At 43.1% G+C, this 27380-nt stretch overlaps 1 protein-coding gene across 3 annotated transcripts in view; it reads right to left on the bottom strand.

Moving 5' to 3' along the window:
* Positions 1–23487, bottom strand: part of KIF3B (kinesin family member 3B) — a 37848-nt gene extending 14361 nt beyond the window's left edge. For 2 of the 3 annotated variants that reach the window (XM_018057697.1, XM_013968734.2), the window contains exons 1-3: positions 23388–23487; positions 22047–22170; positions 2435–3891 (exon numbers count right to left, since the gene is read on the bottom strand). In XM_018057697.1, the coding sequence (XP_017913186.1) occupies positions 2435–3826 (1392 nt within the window). In that variant the 5' untranslated portion in view covers positions 3827–3891; positions 22047–22170; positions 23388–23487. The remainder of the gene's footprint in view (positions 1–2434; positions 3892–22046; positions 22171–23387) is intronic. The other variant, XM_013968735.2, reaches the window with a different exon arrangement.

The following is a 27380-nucleotide window of genomic DNA, read 5'->3' as shown; positions in this document are numbered from 1 at the left end:
GAAAGCGATCACTTTGGCATTTTTTTTTTAATTAATAAACATAGACACGTTTTATAGTAGAAATCAAAGTCTGCATAAACACAAGACAGAACCCAATGCTTCAAAGGAATTCTGACGGGTTGTCAAGCAGTGGTCATCCTCGGTTTTCCACAGCCAGCGCTGTGTTCTCCTCTGCCAGGAAAGCCCTTTGGCGGCCCGGAGTCCAGGCACCCGAGGGAATTGGTGCCAGAAAGAACAGCCAACACACAGGCGCTTCCACACTCTAGAATTCTACTCAGCCACTGGCACACAGGGCCTGGCTGCAAGGGAGCACCCAGGGGTGATCTTGCCTAATCAGGCACCCTGCACAGAAAAACCACAAGCAGACACCATTGTTTATCTACCAGACAGACAAAAATTCAAGCCTGCTAATCACAAGTGTTGGTAAGGATGGGGAACAACCAGGACTCACACCCCGCTGGCAGAAGCATCAACACACATGACCACGTGAGAAAGCTACATGTTGTTGTCTGGTGAAGTTGAAGCTATACACACCCGAAGACCTGATGGTGTCAAGCAAGAAACTCACCCACACAAGTTCTCCTCGAGTCAAGGACAGGAAATCAGGGCAAGAAAACTAAAACAACCCACACTATCAGGAGAATGGAATGCCATGGAAATCTCAGAGCAGTATGAATGAATCCCAGTTCCAGGCATCAAAATGGGTAAATTTCATTAACATGACATTTAGCAAATAAAAGTAGATCACAGCAGTGGGATTCAATTGATACGAAAGTTAAAAATTATGTGAAACTAAAAAGATCTTTATGCAGAGTACATCATGAGAAACGCTGGGCTGGAAGAAGCACAAGCTGGAATCAAGATTGCTGGGAGAAATATCAATAACCTCAGATATGCAGATGACACCACCCTTATGGCAGAAAGTGAAGAGGATCTAAAAAGCCTCTTGATGAAAGTGAAAGAGGAGAGTGAAAAAGTTGGCTTAAAGCTCAACATTCAGAAAACTAAGATCATGGCATCTGGTCCCATCACTTTATGGCAAATAGATGGGGAAACAGTGGAAACAGTGTCAGACTTTATTTTGGGGGGGGCTCCAAAATCACTGCAGATGACTGCAGCCATGAAATTAAAAGACGCCTACTCCTTGGAAGGAAAGTTATGACCAATCTAGACAGCATATTCAAAAGCAGAAACATTACTTTGCCAGCAAAGGTCCGTCTAAGTCAAGGCTCTGGTTTTTCTAGTAGTCAAGTATAGATGTGAGAGTTGGACTGTGAAGAAAGCTGAGCGCTGAAGAATTGATGCTTCTGAACTGGTGTTGGAGAAGACTCTTGAGAGTCCCTTGGACTGCAAGGAGATCCAACCAGTCCATCCTAAAGAAGATCAGCCCTGGGATTTCTTTGGAAGGACTGATGTTGAAGCTGAAACTCCAATACTTTGGCCACCTCATGCAAAGAGTTGACTCACTGGAAAAGACTCTGATGCTGGGAAGGATTGGGGGCAGGAGGAGAAGGGGACGACAGAGGATGAGATGGCTGGATGGCATCACTGACTCAATGGACGTGAGTTTGAGTGAACTCCAGGAGTTAGTGATGGACAGGGAGGCCTGGCGTGCTGCAATTCATGGGGTCACGAAGAGTCAGATACAACTGAGCGACTGAACTGAACTGAATTGAACAGGTGGCTTAGTGGGTAAAGAATCTGCCTGCAATTCAGGAGACGCAGGAGATGTGGGTTCAGTCTCTAGGTCAGGAAGATCCCCTGGAGGAAGGCACAGCAACGCACTCCAGTATTCTTGCCTGGAGAATCCCATGGACAGAGGAGCCGGGTGGGCTACAGTCCATAGGGTAACACAGAGTCGGACATGACTGAAGCGACTGAGCATGCACAAAATGATCCCTTATGTAGAGACATATATACACATTTGGGTAAACTACAAAGAAAAGCAAAGAAAGAATAAACACCAAATCCAAGGTAACGGTTACCTCTGGGGAGGTAGGGGCACAAAGAGCTTGTAAAGATACAGATGCTACTCTGTTTCTTATACTGGGGGAGGAAGAGGGATACATGGATATTACTGTTATAGATTCTCCAGGCAAGAACACTGGAATGGGTTGCCATGCCCTCCTCCAGGGGATCTTCCCAACCCAGGGATTGAACCCAAGTCTCCTGCTTTGCAGGTGGATTCTTTACCGTCTGAGCCACCAGGTAAACCCATGAATACTAGAGTGGGTAGCCTATTCCTTCTCCAGGGGATCTACCTGACTCAGGAATCAAACTGGGGTCTCCTATATTGCAGGCAGATTCTTTACCAGCTGAGCTACTAGGGAAGCCCTTGGGCACTGAATATCAACATCATTCCTCATATCATTTTTTTTGATAAAACAAAAAAATTAGAACAAAAAAAGAACGGCCCTAAGGCAGGGTACAGTACCTTGATTTTGGCCCCGAGCACCTCAGCAGCATCCTTCTCCCGCCGCAGATCCTCCATCTTTTTCTCCTTCTCCTTCAGCAGCCTCTTCTTTTCCTCTGCAACCAAGCTGTGGTCCTCAACAATGGCCCGCTTCTCGATCTCCAGTTTCTCTTGCTGTTCCCGCCAATAATCATCCTTGTCATCCCCTTCCTCCTCCCCCTCTTCTCCCTCCTCCTCCTCCTCTTCCCCACCCCCAACCCCCCTCCGCTTCTCTCGCCTCTTCCTTCTGCCAATGGACCGTTTCTCTAACTGGGCCTTGAGCCGAGCAATCTCTTCCTGGAATTCTCGAAGAAGGGCGTCCTTAGGGTCCTCGTTGACCCTTGGCTTGTTCTTAATGTTTTTGGCACGGTTGGCATATCTTAGAGTGGTTAGGGTCTCTTCTACATTGTAAGAGGCGGGCCCCACGTTGGCCACCATCACAGTTTTAGCATTGCCACCAAGAGAATCCTGGAGGAGCCTGGTAAGCTTGGAGTCCCGATATGGAATATGAGTGCTTTTTCCATCTACCAGGGCAGAAATGACATTACCCAAGGCCGAAAGGGACAGGTTGATCTTGGTTGCCTCCTTCAATCTTTCCCCTTGCGCACCAGTCTTGGCCTGCCGTTCGCTGCCAGCAAGATCTACAAGGTTCAGTTTCCCTACCCGGATGTGGTTTTCACCGTCGAGGCCCACCTCACTGCATTCGATGGTGATGACGAAAATTGCATGTGAACGGGAACTGTGCTCATTCATGTTGGTGGCCCCAACAGAACGGTTCTGGTTCCCCACGTTCATCACATGCTCTATTTCCTTCACGCTCTTGGTAACAAAGGAAGACAAGTCTTTCACGTACACCCCAGTGTCAGGCCTCTCTTTGAGCTCGAGCCTTTTGGTCTGATCCTTGGAGAGGAGGTCTCGGATCTCCTCCTGGTAGATCTCCAAGTAAGAAGCCCTGACCAAGTACTGTTGATTCTGGGATCGAGAGATATGGGTGAAGATGTGATCAAACGAGTTAGGGATGACCCCTCTTTTTTCAGGGTCGCCCCGGACGCCTTCCATCGTGTAGGTTTTCCCAGTACCCGTCTGTCCATAGGCAAAAATTGTCCCATTGAAACCCTGAAGGACAGAGTCCACCAATGGTCTGAAGGTCTCATCATAGAGTTCAAACTGTTTCGCATTCCAGTCGTAGACAGCATCAAAAGTGAAGGTCTTGGGCATTTCATGGGCCACTCCCTTGGGGTTCTTGACAGACACCTGCCCTAGCTTCACGTCCACATCCACCACCTTGTCATATGAAGCAGCCTTTTCCTTGCCATTCATGGGCCTACAGCGAACCACCACCCGGACTGATTCTGAGCTTTTCAGCTTTGACATGATGACCTCTGACCAGGTCACTCTTAAGGGCTATGAATCCAAAAATATCTCAGGATGCTAGGGTCCTATGGGAGGGGAAAAAAAAAAAAAAAAAAGTAAGCACAGACAGTACAGTTGTCACTGGGGGCTGATTACACACCCAGGTCACCTCCATCTAGCCAACCTTCTGATAGTCATACTTAATAACTACTACAAATGGCTATTTCCTCATGGGATCTTAACCAGTTGCAGAGAGAAAAATAAAAACCCTACTCAACCAACAAGCTTGTCCACTCTTCAATGTATATTTTATCCTATACTACAGGTTGACGTGGCTGGAAGCTTTATAAAAGCCCAAATAACCTTATTTGCTATGGAACTACCATAACCTTTGCATAGAGCCATTTGGAGCTATCTATCTAAATTTAAAATGCAAAGCCCCTTTGATCTAGCAGTGGTATTTCGAAGAATTTATCCTACAGATAGAAGGATATCTGTTGTGGCATCATCTGTGGTAGCAATAGATTGTGGACAACCCCAATTCCCATCAAGAGGGGGCTGATGAAATAAATTTAATATATGCAGTGGAATCTTGTGCAGTTGCTAAAAAGAATGTGCTAATCTAAACATAATCCTAAACCAAGATATGCTGTTAAGTGAAAAACCCTGGACGAGGAACAGTGTCTATAGCACAGTTTACATATGCATGCTACAATATTAGAAGCATACATGTAAAAGCGGTAACGGTGGCAACCTTGGGAGGGGAACTATGGGCCAGAGGACACTCAGAGATCTAGAGAAAGAAAAAAAGCACTTTCACTATACACTCATTAGTACTGTTTGAATTTCCTATCTTGTACTAATAACACTTTTCCATTCTAAAATCAACTATGGCTTGTGCAAAATGTGTTCTAATAAACAAGGATGTGGGGTAATGCATCACATAGAAAGCACTTATCCAGTCAATAAATTTAAATTTGAATGCAAATAAGAAAATAGATGTTAAGAAATTTTTAAGTAAAAACAAAAAAGAACTTCATTTGGTGCTAAAAACTCATGGAGCAGAAGAACGGATGATTAAATGGGTTCTTTGGGAAGGGGTAGGGAGCAAGCAAATTGGAGCAAAGAGATACATATGATGTTAAATTCCCCAAAACCTCAAACCAAGGGTTTTTAAAAAACAGATAATTCTGACTTCCCTGGTGGCGCAATGGATAAGAATCTGCCTGCCAATGCAGTGGACATGGGTTTGATCTCTGGTCTGGGAAGATTCCACACGCCACAGAGCAACAAAGCCCATATGCCCCAACTACTGAGCCCACACCCTAGGGCCCGAGAGCCGCAACTGCTGAGCCCTGCGCACTGCAGCGACCGAAGTCCCTGTGCCTAGAGCCTGTGCTCCCCAACAAGAGATGCCACCATCACGAGAAGCCTGCGCTCGCAGCAAGTGGAGAAGGCCCTCGCAGCAACAGAGACCCAGCACAGCCAAAAATAAGCAAACAAATAAAATAATTTTTAAAACAAAAATTACTTTTAAATATATATTTTTAAAATTAAAAACAAACAGGTAATTCACATGATTCTTGATTCAAAAGGTCCTTTGCTGACAGGTCCCTCGCCCTCACCAGTTCTCCAGCCAAGTATTATTAGATTTTTAATCTTCCTGAATAAGTTTATGCATAGCAAGCTCTATGTATTAACGCACACTACCCTCTCCTTTTTTACACAAGCATAGTATGTAATACACAATCCGCAGTGTCCTGCAGCTTGCTTTTTTTAACTTAACCATCTATCTTGGAGTTTGTTCGCCTCAGTAAATGCAGAGCTGCCCTGTTCTTTACGACAGCAGTAAAACATCCCTCTGTATGAAGGCATCGTAATTTATTTAACCACTACCCTAGCACTTAAGCTGTTTCTGATATTTTACTATAAAAACCTAGGACCACATCCTTTCATGTATGGGAAAAAAAAATCTATCTGGATCACAGGATATATGCATTTATAATTTTGATAGATACGTAGAACACGAATTACAGTACTCATTGAGTTGTGAGACTGACCTATTCCTTGCCAACAAAAGGCAGAAAAATGTGAAGCCGTAATGAGTCACTCTAGGAATATATGCTGCCAATTAATAAATAGAGTTGTTATGTTCCTTCATTGATCTTTCATAAAAAATTGTTCTGTTGGTAAGTAAGCACGTGGAAACATGAGAAGTTACTTTTCATAATTCTTCTAATTGTTACATGTAATAAAATAATGTTCTCTAAGAATGAAGAACCACAAGACCTCTTAGCCTCCCTGCATCAGTGTTTTTGTAAGATCTGTAAAACAGGGGTAATTCTCCTTCATTATGGATGATTGTCAGACAAACAGTTACTTATAAAGGTGGAAATACTTTCTGAACTAAAATAGTCGGATTAAAACTAACTAATACAGGGACTTCCCTGGCTGTCCCGAGCATAAGACTCAGCACTTCCACTGCAGGGAGTACAGCTTCAGTCCTTGGTGGGGAACTTTTGCTCACATGCCACAGCATGGCCCAAAAAGAAAAAAAAAAAAGCAACAACAGTTGCATCCAAAACCCTTGTCAGAGGGGCATTCCGAAGATTACTGGTGGTGATGGTGGTGGTTTAGTCATTAAGTCGTGTCTGACTCTGTGACCCCATGGACTGTGGCCCACCAGGCTCTTCTGTCCATGAGATTTTCCAGGCAAGAAAACTGCCATTTCCTTCTTCTGGGGATCCTCCCAACCCAGGGATTGAACTCATGTCTCCAGCATTGCAGGCAGTCTCCAACATTGCAGGTAGCTTCCTTATTGCTGAGCCACCAGGGAAGCCTGATTTTATGCATTAAATATCACTAGACTAATATTTTCTCTTGTTCAATTTGTAGTCATCATCCTTAAAAAAAAAAAATCAGTTCAAATTTAGATCCAAATACCTAATCAATGTTCAACTGTAGTGGTTTGCAGTTTAGTCGCTAAATTGTGTCCAACTCTTGCGACCCCATGGACAGTAGCCTGCCGTGCTCTTCTGTCCATGGGATTCTCCAGGCACGAATACTGCAGTGGGCTGCCATTTCCTTCTCCAGGGAATGTTCAGTTAAAAGTAAATATCAAGTCATTTAAAGAAAACTATGTAAAAGGCAGCCTTTCATTCATCACCTTCTAGAAGCTACTAGAATTTCGCCAGATGCTTTGAATCAGATATCAGAATGGCCAGGTTGCTACGTCTCCTTTTCTTTTCCAGGGGAATGGCCCCCAAGCTACAGCCATGGCTGATCCCTTGACTGTCTCTCCCTCCACTTCAACAGAGGCCTAAAAGCTCTCTAGGTGCCAAGCCCAAACCCCAGGCCCCAGAGCCTCCTTTGGGGAAGCCTCTGCTGTAGCACATGGGATGGTTAGACAAGAGCTGAGACTCCAAGGAATAAGAAACAGAAGAGGGGGATGGGGAACAGGTCACTGGAGAAGACCGATTCTTCTGCATTTCATACCTGGGGAGAGGTTTTACCTATGAAAACGTGACCCCAAGCCTCTCTAATAAAACTAAAAAGCCTGCAGCAGGCTTTCATGCAGAGATGTTGATGTTTAGCTGCTTCTGTTACAGCCCTGTATATTTTTGAGTTCTCCAAAACAATAAAAACAAAGGAATGATAATGACCCACAGTAACCTTAAAAAGCTTTTAAAAAGAAGGAATTCCCAAAGTCTGAGTCCACTTAATTAAATCTCCTTGACTTGGAATACAGAACATCATTTCTTTTCTGAACTCACTGAGCTTGGCTGAACTAGTCATGTACTACTGACATATTACTTCAGGAAGATGGACTAATTTAATTTCCGGCCACCAGGGCTTAAAATCTTGCTGTGGGTCCTCCTCAAAGGAGAGGGTTTTCTTGGAAGGATGCCCTGATAGTCTTTATTACCTTCCTCCTCCTTCTTCTGGTCTGTCTAATTACAGTGATAAATCTTTAAAGGAACTCACAGCATTGCCAGGAAAGGAGAAACCACAGGTCAGCAGCTCAGCGTCTTCACCCTGAACACCTCCTCTGCTTGAACTTGTCATCCCATTGTTAACAACCACCATCAGAATGGCTACTACACGCGAAAAACTGAGTCTTTGTCCAGCTTCATCTCTTTTGTCCACTGAGGAAATCAGCTGCACATTTCTCAGGGCAACCACTCTCTCCCAGAATCTTTCGTGTTTGGATTCACGCCCTCTCACCTGTGCTGTCAAGGAGTCCACAACAAATTCTAGAACTAGGGGTGGATTTGGATGATCATAACTATCGGCTTCCTATAGAGATTCTAGAACACAGGTCACAAACTGGTCACATTCTACCTGAAGCCATTTTTACTTGGCCAAACCATTGTTTAAAAAAAAAATAACAAAACAACCTCCCCAGCAATTCTACCTCTATATCTGTATATGCCTTGGTGAAAAACCTTTGCACATACGCACAAGGAAACACAGAAAAGGATGCTTCCTGCAGCACTGCTACAATAGTAGAAAACTGGAAACAACCTAATCATCCATTTATAGAGGAACTGAAAAATAAAAGATCGTACATTCATGCTACAGATATTATACTATTCAGTATTTAAAAGGAAAAAATTGGAGCAGGAGTCAGCAAACGACAGCCCACAGGCCAAATCCAGCCCACAGCCAGTTTTTGTAAATAAAGTTTTATTGGAACACAGCCATATCCCTTTGCTTACATACTATCTATGGCTGCATTAGCTACAAAATAGGAGAGCTGAGTAGCTGTAGCAGAGACAGTGTGGCCCACAAAACCTAAAATCCTGATCTGTCATAGAAAAAGTCTGTCAACTCTGAATTAGTTACATATATTTACATTAATAAATAAACAGGTTGAGACTTTCCTCATGGTCCAGTAACTAAAACTCTGTGCTCCCAACACTGGGGGCCCAGGTTTGACCCCTAGTCAGGAAACTAGATCCTACATGTTGTAACTATAAAGATTTCACATGCCAACTAAGACCTGGCGCAGCCAAATAAATATTTTAAAAAAAAAAAAAGAAAGAAAACAAACAGGCTGAGTGAAAAAGCAAGCTGCAGAATGACAATTATGACTAAAAAGTTCGAAAACAATATGTTCATGGATTTGCATTTATATATATGTAAGTATCCCCCAAAATGGAATAGAAGGATATACAATAATTTATGATAGTGCCTGCTAAAACTGGACAGAGTGAAATGTAGAGAATGGAACAAAAAAATGTAAAGGATTTTTAAATTTATCTGTAATACTTTATCATTTCTCTTAAAAACAAACAGAAGCAGGTTATGAGACTTGAAGCAAATAAGAGAAAACATTAACAATTGTCAATTCTGCTTCCTACATTATTCTCTGAATGTTTAAGATTTCTGAAAAAAAAAAAAAAAAAAAACTAAAACAAACAAAAAACCAATAGCAACTTCACATTAAAATAGACAGGATTTCTGCTTCTCTGGAAGAATGGGAATATCCTGATGGCCCCTGGCCCAGGCCCCAAGCGCCAGCAATAGGAGCTGAATGACAGCTCAGCCACCCAATGATGGGCCCAGCCACCCAATCCTCCCCAACCCACACTTCCTACTGTCTCACTCCCAGCATGCTTTGCTCATTTACACTTCCTGCCTGGCTCCTGTAGGCATCTCTGTCTATGACCAAATTTATGTATGCACGCTCAGTCATGTCCGACTCTTTGTGACCCAGTGGACTGTAGCCCACCAGGCTCCTCTGTCCATGGAATTTTCCAGGCAAGAATACTTGAGCAGGTTGCCATTTCCTACTTCAGGGCATCTTCCTGACCCAGGAATCAAACCCGTGTCCTTTGTATTTCCTGTGCCTCCTGCAGTGGTAGGTGGATTCTTTACCACTGTGACACCTGGGAAGCCCTTGTCATGCTGGTCCATCTTTTTAAATGACACTTACCAAGGCTCTGTAATGACATGGAATATGCTTAGCATAAATGAAAAAGCAGTTTACAAAATTAAATACAAGCGATCACAATTGTATAAAAATAAGACACACATCAAAACAGCAGTAGTGGTCCACCTGTGAGATGGGACTGCATATTGGAGATTTTCCCTGCTCCCTCAACCTTTCTATATTTTCCAAATTTTCTCTAACAAGCATGTGGTATCTTTAAGTGGGAAAAAAATAAAGGTCTGGCAATTCACTGCAGGAACAGCCCTGCAAGGAGGGGTACCCCCTGGGTACATAGTGCATACCAATACACTTTTAATGGATGCATTTCAACGCAGTGTTCTCTAAGCTCAGATCAGGTAAACACCTGCCAACTGCTTGGCCTGGAGTTCAAGGACTCAGAGTGTCTGAAAGGCAACCCAAGCCACAGATCACAGAGCCCAGCAGAAAAGCACCACAACACTCAGACAAGAAGATAAAAGTGATGCCCTATTAACCAGCCCAAACCAAGTCCATGTGCAGCTTTCTCTCAGGGGAAGCAGCTGTTTCTACTCTGTATCCACCTCATCACCATCAATACGACTCTTTCGCAACTGCTATTAATTGTTCTGAAGGATCAGGACTCCTTGTTTGCCAATCCCTGAACCAACATCAAGAGAGCAAGCTCAACTCTGGGTCTCTGGTTCCCATGACAGCCAGTTAACAAAATGGGAATTACACAATTTTCAAAACAAGATTAAAAAAACTGAAGGGATTTCCATGACAGTCCAATGGTTAAGATCCCACACATCCACTGCAGGGGGCATGGATTCAAACCCTGGTTGGGGAACTAAGATCCTGCATGTCACACATGCTAAAAAAAAAAATATATATATATATATATATATATATATATATATATATATATATATATATATATATATATATATAAAAACATTGAAATGCAATACTTGAAATGTAATACTCCCTTAAAACAGCAACTCCATTTCTTGCTACTATTTTAAGGCCATCAGTGAATAACTGAATAAATGTGCAAGATGTACATACACCTTTATGTTTATCTCAACTGCATCTCTGACCACTTAAACACTCATTGATAAGGAACTGGTTAGATTATGACATATCTCTACAATGGGAAATTATGCAATCATTAAGAATGGTAATAAACCTCTAGCTACTTACACAAGGGAAGATGTTCATGACATCTTGTTGGGAGGGAAAAAGCAGGCTACCCAACAGGACAGTTACTATGATGCAATTTATGTCTACATGGGCGTGCACAAGTGCAGAGACAGATGTGAAGGAAACTGCAAAGACAAGACACACCATTCAAGCATAAACTTGAACATTCAGCAGGTCAGGATCTGAAATTCTACTCTGCTACTCAGCTATAACATCTTGAGAAAGTTACACTGTCATAGTTTCTTCTATCAAATGGAATTAAACAACACCTACCATAAAGAACTGTTATAAGGACTAAGTAAGCTAATAAATGTTAAATGCTCAGTCTAGTCCAAGATGCATAATAAACCCTCAAGAAAGGCAAATAATATTGATCTCTGGAAGTGAGCTTGCAAATTACTGTTTTTGCTTTCTTTGGCCTTTGTGATAAGTATGTATATTTTGTTTCTTACAATCAAGCAGGGAGATGGCAATAAAAATATTTTTTCTTTGGGGGAAAAAGGTCTAGTACCTTGGTTTGGCTTACGTGTCTTAAGATGACAGACTACTTATATGGAAAGAAACCTGGAAAGGTCACAGACAAGAAACATGATTCCATAAATGCCTGCCCCGTATTCAAATTGCTGCCATGAGCTCCGTCATTTGATGACCCCAACAGGCAAACAAAGAAAGCACTTATCTAGCAGGGAAAAGAGGCAAAAAACCGAAACATTCATAAAAAATATATTCAAGTCTAGGGGACACTAATTCAGAATCAATGTGGGTCTGGGGCTTCCTTGTATTCAATAGTCATGACTCATAAGCACTTAATGTATATACCTCTTCTAATCCTCAAAATCACCTTTTGAGGAATAGGTATTAGCCTTATTTTAAAAACAAGGATGGGAGGCTCAGAGAAATTTATTGGCTCAAGGTCACAGCAGTTAAATGGTACAGTCAGGATTTAAAACCAGGTTTGTCTTACTGAAAAAGTCTAAACTTACTAAACATATACACATGCATATACATGTGTACCAATATATGCAGAGATTAAAACAATTCAAGTTGTATATACAGTGAACAAATAAATCTTCCTCCTACCCTTGGGGAGATACTTGAAGCACATGCAAACATTAATATATGATATATTCATGCTTAATATATCTTAACTAATATAAACATTGCTTCCCCACTTTTAAAATTGAGGTGTAAGTAAGTATATATCATCATTCTTTATCTTACTTTATAGATCTTGGAGAAATCTCCCATTCCTCCAACCCTCACCCCTGTCCCTACCTTTTAAGTAGCTGCTTAGATACCACAGTACAGTTGCCTGATAATGTATTTGATCAGTTCCCCACTGAGGGAAACTCCAAGAGTTTTTGCTCTTTGCAAAAGGTTTTGGTTAGTGCAAACAATGCTGCCGTGAATGTCCTGAACACTGGGCTTCCCAGGTGGCTCAATGGTAAAGAATCTGCCTGCCAGTGAAGGAGATGCAAGAGACGAGGGTTTGACCCTGGGTCTAGAAGATGCCCTGAAGGAGGAAAAGAATACGCCAGTATTCTTGCCTGGAAAATTCCATGGACAGAGGAGACTGGTGGGCTACATTCCATAGCGTTGCAGTCAGACATGACTGAGCATACAACGCAAATGAATATACCTTTAACTATATGTGGAGGTTCTTAGTAGAAGTTACTGCTAGAGGTTTAAAGGCTATGCATGTCCTTTTGACAGAGGGCACGGTCTTACCCACTCTCCTGGCTACACCATTTATCCTCTCACCCACAGGGCACCCACAGGGTCCACACGACCCTGACATTCAGGGCTAATGCTCTGAACTACCACTAAGCTATGAAGCTGGAAGAGCCTGCCTGCCAGGTACTTCTTGTTCCAAGTACTGATCCAGCAAAGAAATGAAACAGTCTCTCTGCTTAAAATTTATACTGTGATGTCAGAAACTTAATCAACCAAATACAACATTTGGTCCTCGAGTAGGACCCTTTTCTGGATCTTGATTTGAACAAGCTGATTATTAAAAATATATGAGACCATCAAGAAACTTCAAACCCTGATGTTAAGGAACTATCGTTACTTTTTAGGTATAAAAACGGTATTTTTAAAAGAAGGTTCTTACTCTTAAGAGATACAAAAGCATTTTCAGATAAAAGTGACATGCTATCTGGAATCAAAATAATCAGGGGTGAGGTCAGTGGGGTGGATAAAAGGTCACAGGTGAACTAGAACTGCCATGTGCTGATAACTGCTGGAGCTGGGTAATGGGTTCATGGTTCATTCCACTATTCGATTTTCATGTATGCTTCAGTTTCCAAAATGGAAGAAAAAACAGATTGCCTTCTGACCAATGGCACTTTTTTTTTAACTTTTAAGAAAATTTTAACTGTGGTTAAAAAAAAACCCACCTTATTATAAAATGTACCCTCGCAACCAGTCTTGAGTGTACAGTTCAGTAATGATATTCACAGTGTTGTGTAACAGATCTCTAGAACTTTTTCATCTTGCCAAACTGAAACTCTATACTATCAAATAGCAACTCCCCACCTCCCTGTCTCCCCAGTCCCTGGAAACCACCATTCAGCCTCATGGTTCATCTGTATTGCAGCATGTGACAAGATCTCTGTCTTTTATAAGGCTAAATACATCCCATTGTAGCATATACCATATTTCCTTTACCCATTGATATGGCCATGGACATGCGGGCTACTTGCACCTCTTGGCTATTGTCAATAATGTTGTAGTGATAAGTGTACACAATGACTTGTCCTTTTAATCAGACAGCCAGGCAGCTGGGCAGACAGCCACAACAAATTCTGTATTTGAAGGAGGGAGGTGGCCTGGAATAACAAAAAAGAGGTTCAGACACACCAGGGATTGAAACCCAGTCCAACCATTCCCAGCTCTGGGACTCGCAAGTTCCCTCACCCCTCTGAGCCTATTTCCTCCTCTGCAAAATGGGACTATCATGAATGCCCGGCTACTTGGGGTTGTGTGAGGATCAGAGAAGGACAAGCATGACGATGCCTGGCCTACAGGAGGTGCCTCTGCCCTGACTCAATTTACGGGAGTGAAAAACCTTGGAGATTGGAGAGAGAAGCAACATGGCAGACTGAGATAATCAGCAGCAAAGTAAGCAGAAACCAGGGCGACCTGGCTCCAAAGTTCATGGCCTTTTTTCCGCAACAGCATGTCCTAAATGTCAGTCATCTGACGTCACAGTTTTTGCCATATCCATGCACTACCTGTACTATTATTGAGTTAAGGTTTTGCATTAAACCTACTTTTAACACACATTTCTTTTTATAAGAAACTTTCTATCACTACCATAAATGGAAAACCAGTATCACTTGTAAATGGAAGGTAACTGAAAATAAATATAAGGACACACAACAGTGTTACTAAATTCAAACTAAATAACTATAGCTTATCTAAGGCCCCAGAACTGATCTCCCTTGGTTGGAAAGGGAACTCAGCACATGTTAAGGAAGACTGGAACCAAATACTCTTCTTGACATAGTCAAAAGAGCCAAAAGAGTTTCAGAAGGAATAACTCTCACAGTGTCAACTCAACAGAATTTAGGATGTTGTATCGGAGTGCCACCTAAAATCCTCCCCCATCCCACCTCGTTTAACCTCTAGAATCTAATGCCATCTAAATCCTCAAAATCAGAGTCCCATTACCACCATCTCTAGTGATTCTCGTGTGTACATTCATGTTAGAGAAGCTGCATACACGTGCTACCTTTATAGTAAACAGTTTCCAAAGCTGATCAAACAGAACATCCCATAAATCACAGGGTGTTTCAGTAATATAATGAATTGGCTACATTTTAAAAATTCCTCTCTGGAAGTCCATCAAAAATATCATGGTTCACTGCCTGATTCCATAAAGACATGCTTGCTCTCACAGCTCACCCACTGCACAAAACTGGTAACGTACATACAGTATTTCTGGTTAATGTCACCAGCCAACAGTCTATTCAGAGAATGAAGGGTTTAAATGTTAAAGTCTCAGGCTCTGAGTCCTATTCACAAGGAATTCTGTATCAAAAAGAAAAACAGGGACTTCACTATAGTCCAGTGGCTAAGACTCCATGCTCTCAATGCAGGGGGTCCAGGTTCAATCTCTGGTCAGGAAACTAGATCCCACATGCCACAACTAAGAATTCCGCATCCTACAACGAAGATCGGAGATCCTGTAAACTGCAACTAAGACCTGGTACAGTCAAATAATTAAATTAAAGAAGAAAGAAAAACAGATTAAGGAGACAGCAAAGAAGGCTGACAAAAGTTATTAAAAGATATCTTATGGTATGTGAATTATATCTCATGACGCTTTTTTTTTAAAGATATTTTTAGAGGGTCCTAATAAAATTTTAAGAAGGAAAAGGTACAGTTTCCCTTTTGAACTTCATAAAGTTCTAACTTTCCCTAAACTAATTTATTTAGAATTGTTCTCTTATGAGGCTGGCAGAGAAGCAAAGATGCTCACCACAGCACTATATGTGATTATTAAAAGCCAAAAACATCATCAGTGCCCACTGCTAGGGAAAGTTTACTAGTTCATAATTACTAAACATGAAAATACGGAAAAATGGTTATGAAATGTTAAATGAACATCTCCAAATGCAACACTGGAAATACACTTTGAGAGCAACTATCTGAAAAGACATCTGCAAGTGGACCAGTAAGCTGAAACTGAATCAGAATACCTTTTTTAAAGGTAATCTCTCCCCACTAAACTATTAATGGCTGCCTTTTCAACTTTGTTTAGACACTATCTTGTTGAAAACATTATTTAGGAGGCTGCCTTTACATTTTTTTTTTTCAACAACGAAAGGATCCAGTTTAAAGAAATCACGAGGGGACTTCCCTGGGGGTCCAGTGGTTAATTAAGACTTTGCCTTCCACTGCAGGGGGTACGGGTTCAATCTCTGGTCTGGGAAATAAGTTCCCATATGCCTCCAGGTCAAAGAACCAAAACATAAAATTCAGAAACAATACTGTAACAAGTTCAATAAAAACTTGAAAAAAAAATTATCCTCGTTAAAAAAAAACAACAACAAAACTTGGCCTTCCCTGGTGGTACAGTGGATGAGAATTCGCCTGCCAATGCAGAGGACATGGGTTCAATCCCCGGTCCGGGAAGACTCCACGTGACATACAGCAACTATGAAAGCCCGCTGCCTAGAGCCTGTGCTCTGCAGCAAGAGATGCCAGCACTGTGAGAAGCCTGAGCGCCGCAGCTAGAGAGGAGCCTCCGATCTCAAGGAGAGGAAGCTTGTGAGCAGCACAGAAAACCTGCCGCAACCAAAACATTGTTTTAGTTTTAAAAACATCATCAGAAACATAAATACAAGTTTATGCAAAGATAATCTTTAAGATGTCCACTGTAGCATTACTCATAGAATTAAGTACTGAAACCAGCCTAAATGACAATGATTAGGGAAGTAGGTAAGAACTGCATATCCATGAGATAAAACACATTTAGGAATGCATTTTCCTTTGGACAGTAAGATGATTTAACAGTAGTTATTTCTGGGTGAATCTTAGTTAATCTTTTTAGGATTTTCCTCATTTTTCCTCAGTGGAAATTATTTTTATAGTCAGGGGGGGAAAATATTTTTTTAAAATGCTGACAAAATTGAAGAAATAAGGAGGGAAAAGCACCATGTATTTCTTGGGCTAGAATCTGTCCTGCTATTGCAGACCTTGCAAAACCAGTAACTATTTCCACCAAGAACTATCTTCTTGCGGTTATCTTAAGTAACTCAAGCTGACGTTTTATCTTATCTGCATGGAATCTTTTATGATTTACTCGCTAGACTTTTTTGCTTAGGTTATTGAAATGTGTTATAAAGTAATGCTTACTACAGTCCCCTATGCAGCTGGAGACAGTACTATGAGATTTAGCCTCTGTTTAATTTATATCACACATGAAAGCCTCAAAGCAAGTCCTTCCAGAAACCAGTGCTGAAGAGGATGTTAAGGACCCCACGGTGGGTAACAGCATGTCCAGTCTCAGCTCCGAAGAATCTATTACAATTTATATTTCACTTGGACCCACTTCCATTTATATACTATGTTCAAATATGACAAAATGCAACTGCTGCAAATATCTTGCCAAAAATTATAAAAATAAAACCACACCCACCACAATTATCACTGATGCTCTCTAATGCAAACTATGACTTAAATAAACCAGCATGCTAAAGATAGATGTGCCTGTGTGTGAAGAGCTCTCCATCTCCTATCAGTGTGACAAAGTGAGGAGACACAGTGTGTCACCAAGATTAACTGAGCCTTAAACAAGAACATCCCAAGCAGCAATGCAGATGTCTGTGCTGATAAGATGAGCTGATGGTAAGGATCTCTGACTGCCAAGACAGAGCTCTCAAAGCCCCACCCTGGAAGGCCTGGGAGAAAGCATTGCATCAAGTCACCAAGGAAAAGGAAAAGATTACCCAACTCAAAGCAGTCTTTCAGGCAGCGCTGGAAGAGCCTTGAAAGACGATCCCATGTCCATTTTGACTGTACAGATCCTGAGGGCCAAAGACGCTGAGTTACTTGCCTTGGGTAACACAGCAAATGGCAGAATTGTGCTGATAATTCGTCTCCACCCAGATCCCACTGCCTTTTCACACCAGAATTTCCTGTGATGGTACAGGCTTTGATCAAGAACTCTTTCTAAGATTGCAGAGATAAGGGGATATTGAAAGGAAAATCCCACCCAGCAGACAGGGAGAGCTGAGGCTCAACAAAGGGAATCTTTTGCAATTAGTCCTCGCTGGTGGCACAGGACTTTAGCCAGCTTCTCCTCATTGGTACTGATGTTATCACCAGAATCAAGAAGCAGTTCAGGCCTGAATGACTCAAAATACAAGCTCACAGTGCCTACCCGCTTCATGTTTCAGGCCTGAGTTAGAGCTAAGAAGAGGGAGAGGTGGCCTATCTCTCTAATCAGGTTATCTGTCTGATGCCTGTCAGTCAAGTAATTGACATCCAGAATTATATTCAAACACCAAGGGTTTTTCCCCTGATTTCTTCAGTCATTCTCTGAAGTCACATTTCCTTCATCAGCACTTGAAGTTAGTCACCCGGGTACAAAAGGGAAAGAAAGGCCTTTGACGAGACGTCAGGGAGGTGCTGCCCATCTGAAAAACAGATGAACAAGGAGGGGCTGGAAGGGCAGTGGACCTGGAGTCAGCAGGCCTGAGTAAGTTATCTGACTTTCTGTGCCTCTACTTTCCTCTTCTGGGAAATGGGATTCATCACAGTACTCAGTTACCAGGCTGCTGTGAGGACTAAATGAGACAAGGCGTGTAAAGAAAGGACAGCATTTGGATCAATAAATGTGAGCTATTCCTGTTACAGGCATAGCTTGGAGATACTGCAGGTTTGGCTCTGGACAACTATAATAAAGCAAATCTTGGAATAAAGCAGGTCACACAAAGTTTTTGGTACCCCAGAGCATATAAAAGTTATGTTTACACTATACTGTTGTCTATTAAGTGTGCAAGAGTATTATGTCTAACAAAACAATGTAATTGTTTAATTAAAATGCAATTGTTAATTTAAAAATACTTTATTGCCCCCCAAAATGTTAACCATCACCTGACAACGCAGGGTTGCCACAAACCTTCAAATTATAAAAAATGCAGTATCTGTGAAGCACAATAAAACAAGGGAAGCCTGTACTTTTATTATCATTATGTTTGGTTAAGTCCTAGTCTTGTGACTTATTACTGAAGAGGTGCATCACCAGCTTTAATGTACCCAGAAAACACGCTGGGGGCACGTCTTGGTAAAATGCAGACAGGTTGACTATATCTAGACATAAACTCTACCTTTCTAATAAGCTCTCAGGGCACATGGGTGCCTTGATCATACAGAACAGCCTTGGACCAACAAGGACCTATCTAGCCCTGCACCTACCAAGTAGCTAATATTATTGACCAAAATGAATGCCCTCTCACTGCTTCATCTGTAAACTAGGTAAAATACATGTGCCACATGGTCTCAACTAACTAAACATCAGTGCACAAGAATGTGGAGGAAAGAGCATTCTAAACTGAAAACAAAGCTAGACAAGCGGAGGTGGTAAATTATTAGTCTTACTATTCACAGTGCTGAATCTACAACATTGTGAAGTCTAAATTTACCGAGGCAGTTATTAGCACAAATGAAAAGAAGGCTCAAATTCCCTTGCTCAGAAGAGATACTCCATTCAAGGATGCTCTAGGAATTCTAGCAGAACACAACAGCTTCTCAAGGGATTCCCAAATCAAAAGCTCTGAAACTTTAGAAATGTCATTCGATGGCCAAGAAAGAACCACTTTGGCAGGCAGACTGCGGCCATTTGAGGCACTGAACTTCACAAGTGATTCCATTCTGTCTCCCAGAGTTGGCCAGCCTTCCCCCAGGAACCTTCATCAGCAAAGATCTTGAGTTAGGACAGCAAAGCCAACAGCAATGAAACAGATGGGCACTGCTATGGCACAGCCCGCACCTGCCACTCCACAAGCTGGCAAAGAGCCAGACTTCAAGAAAAGTAGGGCTTCTGATGTCCTGGAGGAGGCTTCAAACAGACACACCTGGCTGTCTATCCTGTAGGATCTCCTCCCCAGAGGCCCTAAGTGGGATGTTTATACCTTGTGCCTCTCCTCCAAGGGTTCACAGGAACCAGAGCTAATTCTTCCACACAGGGCACCTTACCAAAAAGCTGTCTTATCATTTTCAAGGCAGATGGCACCACCAACATCTACCTAATTGATCAGGCCAAAAACCCAGGAATCATCTATGATTCCTTGCCCTCAACCACCATCCCGCTGGTTTCACCTCCACGACACATCCCCAATCCATCCTCTTATACCATCTCTACTGCCAACACCCTAGAAAGCCACCATCACCTCTCACTTGGCCTCTGAACGACTGTGCAGGCTGCCATTCTTATACCTCTTAAAATTCACTGGCCACAGAGGCCAAAGTGAGTTTTAAAAAACACAAAACAGATCATATCACTTCCTTCTTAAAGCCTTCAATGCTTTCCCATTGCTTCTGGAATAAAAGCCTACCTCCGTGCTCTGGGCTACAGGCCCTGCACGACCTGAAGCCTCACCCCCACCCATCCCCGACATGTCCACTTGCTCCAGCCACTTTGAGTCTTCTTTTGGTTCCCAGAATTTACCAACCTTATTCCCACCTCAGAGGCTTTACCCCTGCTCAATGCCATTTTCAAATGGCTGGCCACAAATCTCAGCAAAAATGTCATCATCTTAGAGTAACCTTCTTGGACCACCCAGTTTAAGTGGCAGCACCCCCATGGAGAAGTTCCTCTCTATGACACACTGTTTTACTGTTTTCAGAGTACCTATTTCCATTCATTTACCGGTTTCTTCTGCTGCTGCTGCTGCCATTAGAATGGAAGCTGCATGAGAGCAAGGACCTCACCTACCTCTCTACCGTAATCACAGCTCCAGGCTAGAACTGCACCGGACACACACCACGTGTTCAGCAAGTGAATGAAACTAAGCCAGTAGGGCGAGAGCACTGAACTTGGAGTCAGAAGGCCTGGAGGTCAACGTGAAATGGGCCACCTACTAGCAGCCTGGCTTCTTACCTCAAGTCCCTCGACTGTAAAATGGGAATCTCAATCTGCACCCTCCTGTCCTCACAGGGTTACTGAAAGACCAAATGAGTGGAGACACGTTTAAGCATTCTTGTAAACCATTAGGCACCATAAAGAGGGCACTGTATTATAAACCAGCACAACAGAAGGTTCTTTCTCAGAGACCCATAAATCAGTGGCTTAGAGAGCAAGCCAAGACTTCTAGCCCAGGCACCCAACAGAAACCTAAGGACACAAGAGATGTAAATCCACACCTTTACACCAAGGAGGGGAAGACACAAGACTCGAACTCACTTAAAGACATCAAATTCAATTCAAAAGCTAGCGATATGCAAATTAAGCTCCGAGGTCCTTGAAGAATGTAGAGTTGGGGCTGTTCTCCACATGCCCCACATGCTTGGCAAATAGGGATTTGGTAAACATTTACTGAACTGGGAGTTGGACAACCAGACCTGGCATCTGACCATCAGCTTTCATTTTTCTTTGCAATCCATTCTGACATGGGATTACAGGTTCCTGGGGTAACCCTGTAACAGTGACATTTATACCATACTATGACAGCTACTGTTGCATGAATTCAGTGACCTTGTGAAGCTGACAAGACCTAGTATCATCAACATATGCTTTAATTTATTCATTCACTAACCATCATTAGAATATAAAGCATCAGTTCAGTTCAGTTTTAATTCAGGTTATTTAGGCAGCTGCTGCTGCTGCTGTTGCTAAGTCATTTCAGTCATGTCCGACTCTGTGCAACCCCATAGATGGCAGCCCACCAGGCTCCCCCGTCCCTGGGATTCTCCAGGCAAGAACACTGGAGTGGGTTGCCATTTCCTTCTCCAATGCATGAAAGTGAAAAGTGAAAGTGAAGTCACTCAGTCGTGTCTGACTCTTAGTGACTCCATGGACTGCAGCCTACCAGGCTCCTCCATCCATGGGATTTTCCAGGCAAGAGTACTGGAGTGGGGTGCCATTGCCTTCTCCTTAACATAGCCTAAATAACGATAGCTAATGTTTACCAAAATTGCCAGGCACTTCACATGTATTAGGCATAATAAATCTTCACAACAGCCATGGGTGGTAGATACTATTATTACCCTACTTTTCCAGATGCTGAAACTGTAGCACAAAGAGGTAAAGCAAATTACTCAGTGGTACACAACTTAGAAGCAGCAGAGCCAAGATTTGAAGCCAGGCAGCTTCATTCCATACTTTTAAACCACTAGCATGCCATCAGAATTGCACAATAGCACTAAAAGGACCCATTAGCTTACTCCTCTCATTTTACAGAGGAGGGGTCAGGAGGACAGAGAAACCCCTTTAAACATTTCAACTCTGTTCTGAAGTTCACACTTTGGATGGTATCTATTTAACTGAAGCTTTATGTAAGATCTTGTTTCCTTGTCAGTGGAAGAAAAGCCTCTAGCCACAGCAGTCAGAAGGAACAAAAGAACCGCTGAAATATCAGAGATATCAGGGTACGGAGAAAAAAATACAGGATTTACCTGGAAGTGTGTCCAGCTCCATCACTTAATAGGTATAAAATTCTTAGGCAAGTCATTCACTTTTCTTAGCCTCAGTTTCCTCATCTTCGAAATGGAGATGACATCACCACCTACCTGGCAAAGTCTATGTGAAGATTAAATGAGATAATATACCTGAAAAGTGCTTCTTAATCATATACAGCTGACCCTCAGTATTTGTGGGGAACTGGTTGCAGGAGCCCCGGTGGAAACCAAAATCCATGGATGCTCAAGTTCTTTATACATAAAGGTGAAGTACATAACTTTGTTTAAAAAAATTCGCATCCACACAGTTCAAATCTGTGTTGTTTAAGGGTCAGTCACACTTGGAAATAGCTATTACTGTTTCAAGAACGTCTCAAAAGACAGAAACATAACTCTTTGTCTTCTGGAAGAGTCAACAAGACCTAAGTAAAAAAATAAAACCATAACCTCAACTATCAACAAGGACTTGACCCTAGGGTTTCCCCCACCAGGACTATTTTGCAGAAATCCACACCACCTCCCTTGCTCTTAGCAGAATGAAGAAGTAAAACTGAGGGGGGATGTCAACAAGGGAGGAACATCACTGGTGCACTACACACCTAAACCCTACCTGTCTCAAAGTCAGCCCCTCCAGGAAGCCTTAGCCAAACCACCCCACATGCCTCCTAACAGCTTGTTGAGCACTTACTACGTGCCAAGCTACTTGACATACCCATCTTACTGGATTCTCACTGCAGTTCATTAATGCATTTTACAGATAAGAAAAGAAGGCTCAGAGATTAATTTGCCCAAACCAACACCATTACTAAGTGGAGATGCAGAGTCTCAAATCCAGACACTCGGACTTCAAGTTGGACTCTTGGCCCTTCTCCTCCCCACTGAGGGAACTTCCAGCATACACGGCTCAATATCTTAAACACTCCGAGCAGCAAGTGTTAGGACCCCACTGGGCAAACAGGTCAACTGAGGCCAAGAGGGAAAGGGACTTGCCCAAGGTCACACAGTGAGCCAGGGGCAGCGCCAAGATTTGGACCCCAAGCTTTCGCTTCCCCACCTCCCTTACCGCTTCCCCTCTCCCTCCCGCTTCTCCCCAGAGCTCCGTCTCTGACTTCCACCCCTCGCGGCCGGGTCTGGGGTCGGGCCGCACTCCCGCTTGGGGGAGAAGGGGACGAGGCCGTCCGGACTGCCTGAAGATGCCCAGGAGGCAGGGCAGAAGATGCTCCCGCTGCCGGAGCTGCAAAGCCTGTCGGTGGTGCCGCCGCGGGCCTCCAGGGGAAGATACCATGCGGCGGAAAGATAGGCCCTGCCCAGCGGCCCTGCGGCTCCACCCCGACTCACCTGCAGCCCAAGCTGAAAGCGGGCGGCTGCGGGGGCGGCGGCGAGCCGTGGGCTTAGCCGTTGGCTCAGCCGTTCCCCGCTGCCCCGGATGGGGAGAGAACGAGGCCGCTCACTTCCTTAGCAACCGGCTCGGCGACCTACTTCCTTAGCAACCAGTGTCAATTTCAATAACTTTATTGAGACACGAATGACGGTCATTGACAGTCAGGCACGGCAGGGAGGGGCCGGGCCCGGCCAGGTACTGGCCCTTAGTAGGTACCCAAGACCCTTCGGTCCTTTCACCCATCTAAAGGGGGTGTGAGACGAGCGATACACGGTCTGACTCCGCCTGCTAGTATCTCGTGCCTCAGTTTCTCCATCTGTAAAATGTAACGCACTGGCTTTGTTGTGTCCTTTGGCTTTTTCTTAAGTGCTTTCATGTCTCAAATTCCCATTTAGAGTCCAACAGACCACTCAACCGAAAATTCAGCAATCATTGCTGTCCCTTCTTTCTCCTTCACATGCCCCTCCCACCCCATTAAGTCAGTCACCATGTCTCTTATTTAGAGTGTGTATGTGCGTGCGTTAGGCGCTCAGTCGTGTCCGACTCTGCGACCCCGTGGACTTGTAGCCAGCCAGGCTCCTCTGCCCGTGGAATTCTCCAGGCAGTTCTCCAGGCAAACTCTGGAGTGGGGTTGCCATTCCCTTCTCCAGGGGATCTTCCTGACCCAGGGATCAAATCTGGGTCTCCTGCATTGCATGCAGATTCTTTACCGTCTGAACCAGTACCTCTCAAATATTTCTCCTATCCACCTTTCTCTGTCCCCAGTGCCATCACATCAGGCCAGGCGTTGTCTTCATCTCTAGCCTGCCTGACATAGTTAAGCTCTACTTCTACTCCTGTGTCCAGCCCTGACCTCCCAATCTATTTTCCACGAGGTGGCCAAAGTGATCATTTTAAAACATAAAGCAGATTGGGTCACATTATGCTCAATACCATTTAATGGACTTCCATTTCTTTCAAAATCAAGGCCAAAGCCCTTACTACTTTCTACAGAATCAGTAAAACTCCCTTCTAGCCGCATTCACCTCTAAGGCCAGGTTCCACACCCCCTCCCCCAGGAACTCGACCTGCTGTTACCCACTGCCACATGCTGTTATATCTGCCATGCTTAGTAGGTGCTCAACAAGTATGTGAGGTCCATACATGCTTAGTCATGTCCAACTCTTTGCCACCCCATGGACTGTGGTCTTCCAGGCCCCTCTGCTCATGGAATTTTCCAGACAAGAATACTGGAGAAGGTTGCCATTGCCTACTCCAGGGTATCTTTCCTGACCCAGGGATCAAACCCTTGTCTCAAATGTCTCCTGCATTGGCAAACGGATTCTTTACCACTAGTGCCACTGGGAAACTCTGAATACCTGGGATGTTCTTCCCCACCCTACAGCCTACCTTTGTCTAATATGGCAAATATTGCTACTTGCTCCTCTCATTATTTTCTGGCTCCTAAACACACAATTAGACAACATTTCCCAGCCTTCCCTGTGGTTCAGACCAAGTTCTGGCCAAATGAATATGATGTGTGCCATTCTCAGGCCTAACCCATAAAAACCTCTCATATAATTGTTCATACTTCCTCAGCTTTAAGGTGAAGGGCTTTAAAGGACTTGAAAGTGAAGGACTTCAAGGCTCTAGGAGATGGCTGAGTTGCAGAATAGGAAGAATCTGGATCAATGAGACACTTCTTAGTAGACAGCTGTCCAAACTAGACAAAAAAATAAACTTATGCTAGATTCTGCTACTGAGGCAAGGAGAATTTTTGTTACAGCAGTTAGCTGGCCCCAACTAAGATACCTGACTCTGAATCATCCTTTGGGTCCTTACTTACTTCCCTTCACATGTTAACCTACTCTACGTGCCTACCCAGCATTATTCAATATAGTTAAGTCCATGAATCATGTTTACCCTATAATAACTACAAACACTGTTTCTACTGATCCCAATAATGTGGGTTTATGTTTTATTTCTTCCACACTTTTTCATTTGTTTCCTTTGCAGCTATTGCTATTTTTTCTATATGTCTTAAACTTCTTTAGAAATTGTGTCTTGACCTTCTATTAGAAATTGTGTTTATGGACTGAGCTAATTTTCTCATTGTTTTTCTCTTTCATTCCTCTTTTTTGGCTTTTTTTGTTCTACTCTCTGGGAGATTTCCTCAACTTTAGCATCCATTTCTTCTAAGAAAGGATTCTGGGCTCACCTTTCAGTTATCAGTATTCCTCTCTGCAGGCGTTAGATCGTAACTTCCTCCTCCTGTTTAAGTCAGTACTTCTCCTCTGTCTCTGTCTGCCGTAAGTCTGCCAAAATTTCTGGACCACTGATGTCTGCCTCCTCTTCTATTCACATTGTGGGCTGATACATTTTTTATTTCTTACTGTCATATAAGCAGGAGTCAAGGAGAAAAAAAATCAATCAATACTAGATGTCTATATTTATAATTTTTAAAAAAACAGGTACATAAGGAGTATAAATAGCTAGTTCAGAGAAAGGGTATAGAAAACATGGCTTTCAAACCTAAAAAGATGCTCTGCTCACTCATATTAAAGGAAATGAAAATTGAAATAACATTGAGATTGTTTTTCACTTATCAGAAAGAAAAAAACTTTGATAAGGGCCTGTTGATGACAGCCTGATCTTGCTTCTGTCCTTAGCAAGCTATACAAAATTGTGTAGAAAAACAGGATTAGTAATAATAGTACTAAAGTGTAGGGTGATCATCTCATCCTTGTTTACACAGAACTTTTCCTGTTTGCTATCAGTCAAAAGTCCCATCTCCCAGGGAATTCCCTGGCAGTCCAATGGTTAGGATTCTGAGCTTTTGCTGCCAAGGATGTTGGTTCAATCCCTGGTCAGTGAACTTAGATCCCATAAACCACACAGCATGGGGGAAAAAGTCCCATCTCCCAAGAAAGCTCTCAGCTGGGCAAACCAGGGTGGTTATTCACCCTAGTATGGTGGGGGTACTATTTTGATATATTACTTATTATGTTTCCATTTGCTTTCACACTGTGACCCCCTTTCCACCCAACTCAGACTTTGAGACAATATTGCTCAAAAAAGAGTTGCTTCAGGAGAAAAATAGGGAAAGGATGTTCTGAATTCTAAAGTCCTGGAGAGAGGACTCACGGCATGGAAGGAAGTCAGAGCAGGGCTCCCAAGCTCCCAGTTCTGGAGACTTGCTAAGTTTGAGGAAGAAAAAAGAGGGTGATAATGCAACAGCAAGGAAAGAGGCCAATGGGGCCGGGATGAGTGGGTCCTGATATGGAGATAGCATGTGGACCAAAGCAGAGAGCCCTCCGCTCCAGCTCCCCTGCAGAGCAAACTCCAGCCTAGAAGCGATCTGGTCTAATTCCAGTGAACGCCACTGTGTCAGTTCATTTTAAGCAATAGTAATCAACTCTGGCTGATGATAAGCAGAAACACAATTCATTAAATAAGAAGTTCAAGGACTTCCCTCGTAGTCCAGTAGCCAACACCTTGCACTCCCCAAGCAGGAGGCACAGGTTCAATCCCTGGTCAGGGAACTAGATCCCACATGCCACAGCTATGAGTTCACATGTCACAACTAAAACCCAGAACAAACAAATAAATAAAAATAATTTAAAAAAAAAACACAAGAGAAGTTCAAAACTCATCAGGAAACTTCTAGAAGTGAACAGGAATGACAAGACCAGGTCATGTGACACCTTATACTATGGAGTCGTCTGGTGAGGACATTGGGTACCAACTTTCACCACAGATATCTGGCCATGGGCACTATCTCAACATCATTCTCACCTACCCTCCACGTGAGGTTTGCTGGCAGTCTCAGCTTCTTTGTAACCCAAGCTCTGATTGGTTGAGTCTGACTCACATGCCCATCTCATACTTGCAGTGGAAACTATAAAGGCAAATACCTGGCTTTTGGCTTCTATGGTGGGAGAAGACTGCCTTCATTTACAAAATGAGAATTC

Source organism: Capra hircus, chromosome 13, assembly GCF_001704415.2.
Source record: "Capra hircus breed San Clemente chromosome 13, ASM170441v1, whole genome shotgun sequence".
Classification (NCBI taxonomy): domain Eukaryota; kingdom Metazoa; phylum Chordata; class Mammalia; order Artiodactyla; family Bovidae; genus Capra; species Capra hircus.
This window is presented reverse-complemented; position numbering and strand designations above follow the sequence as displayed.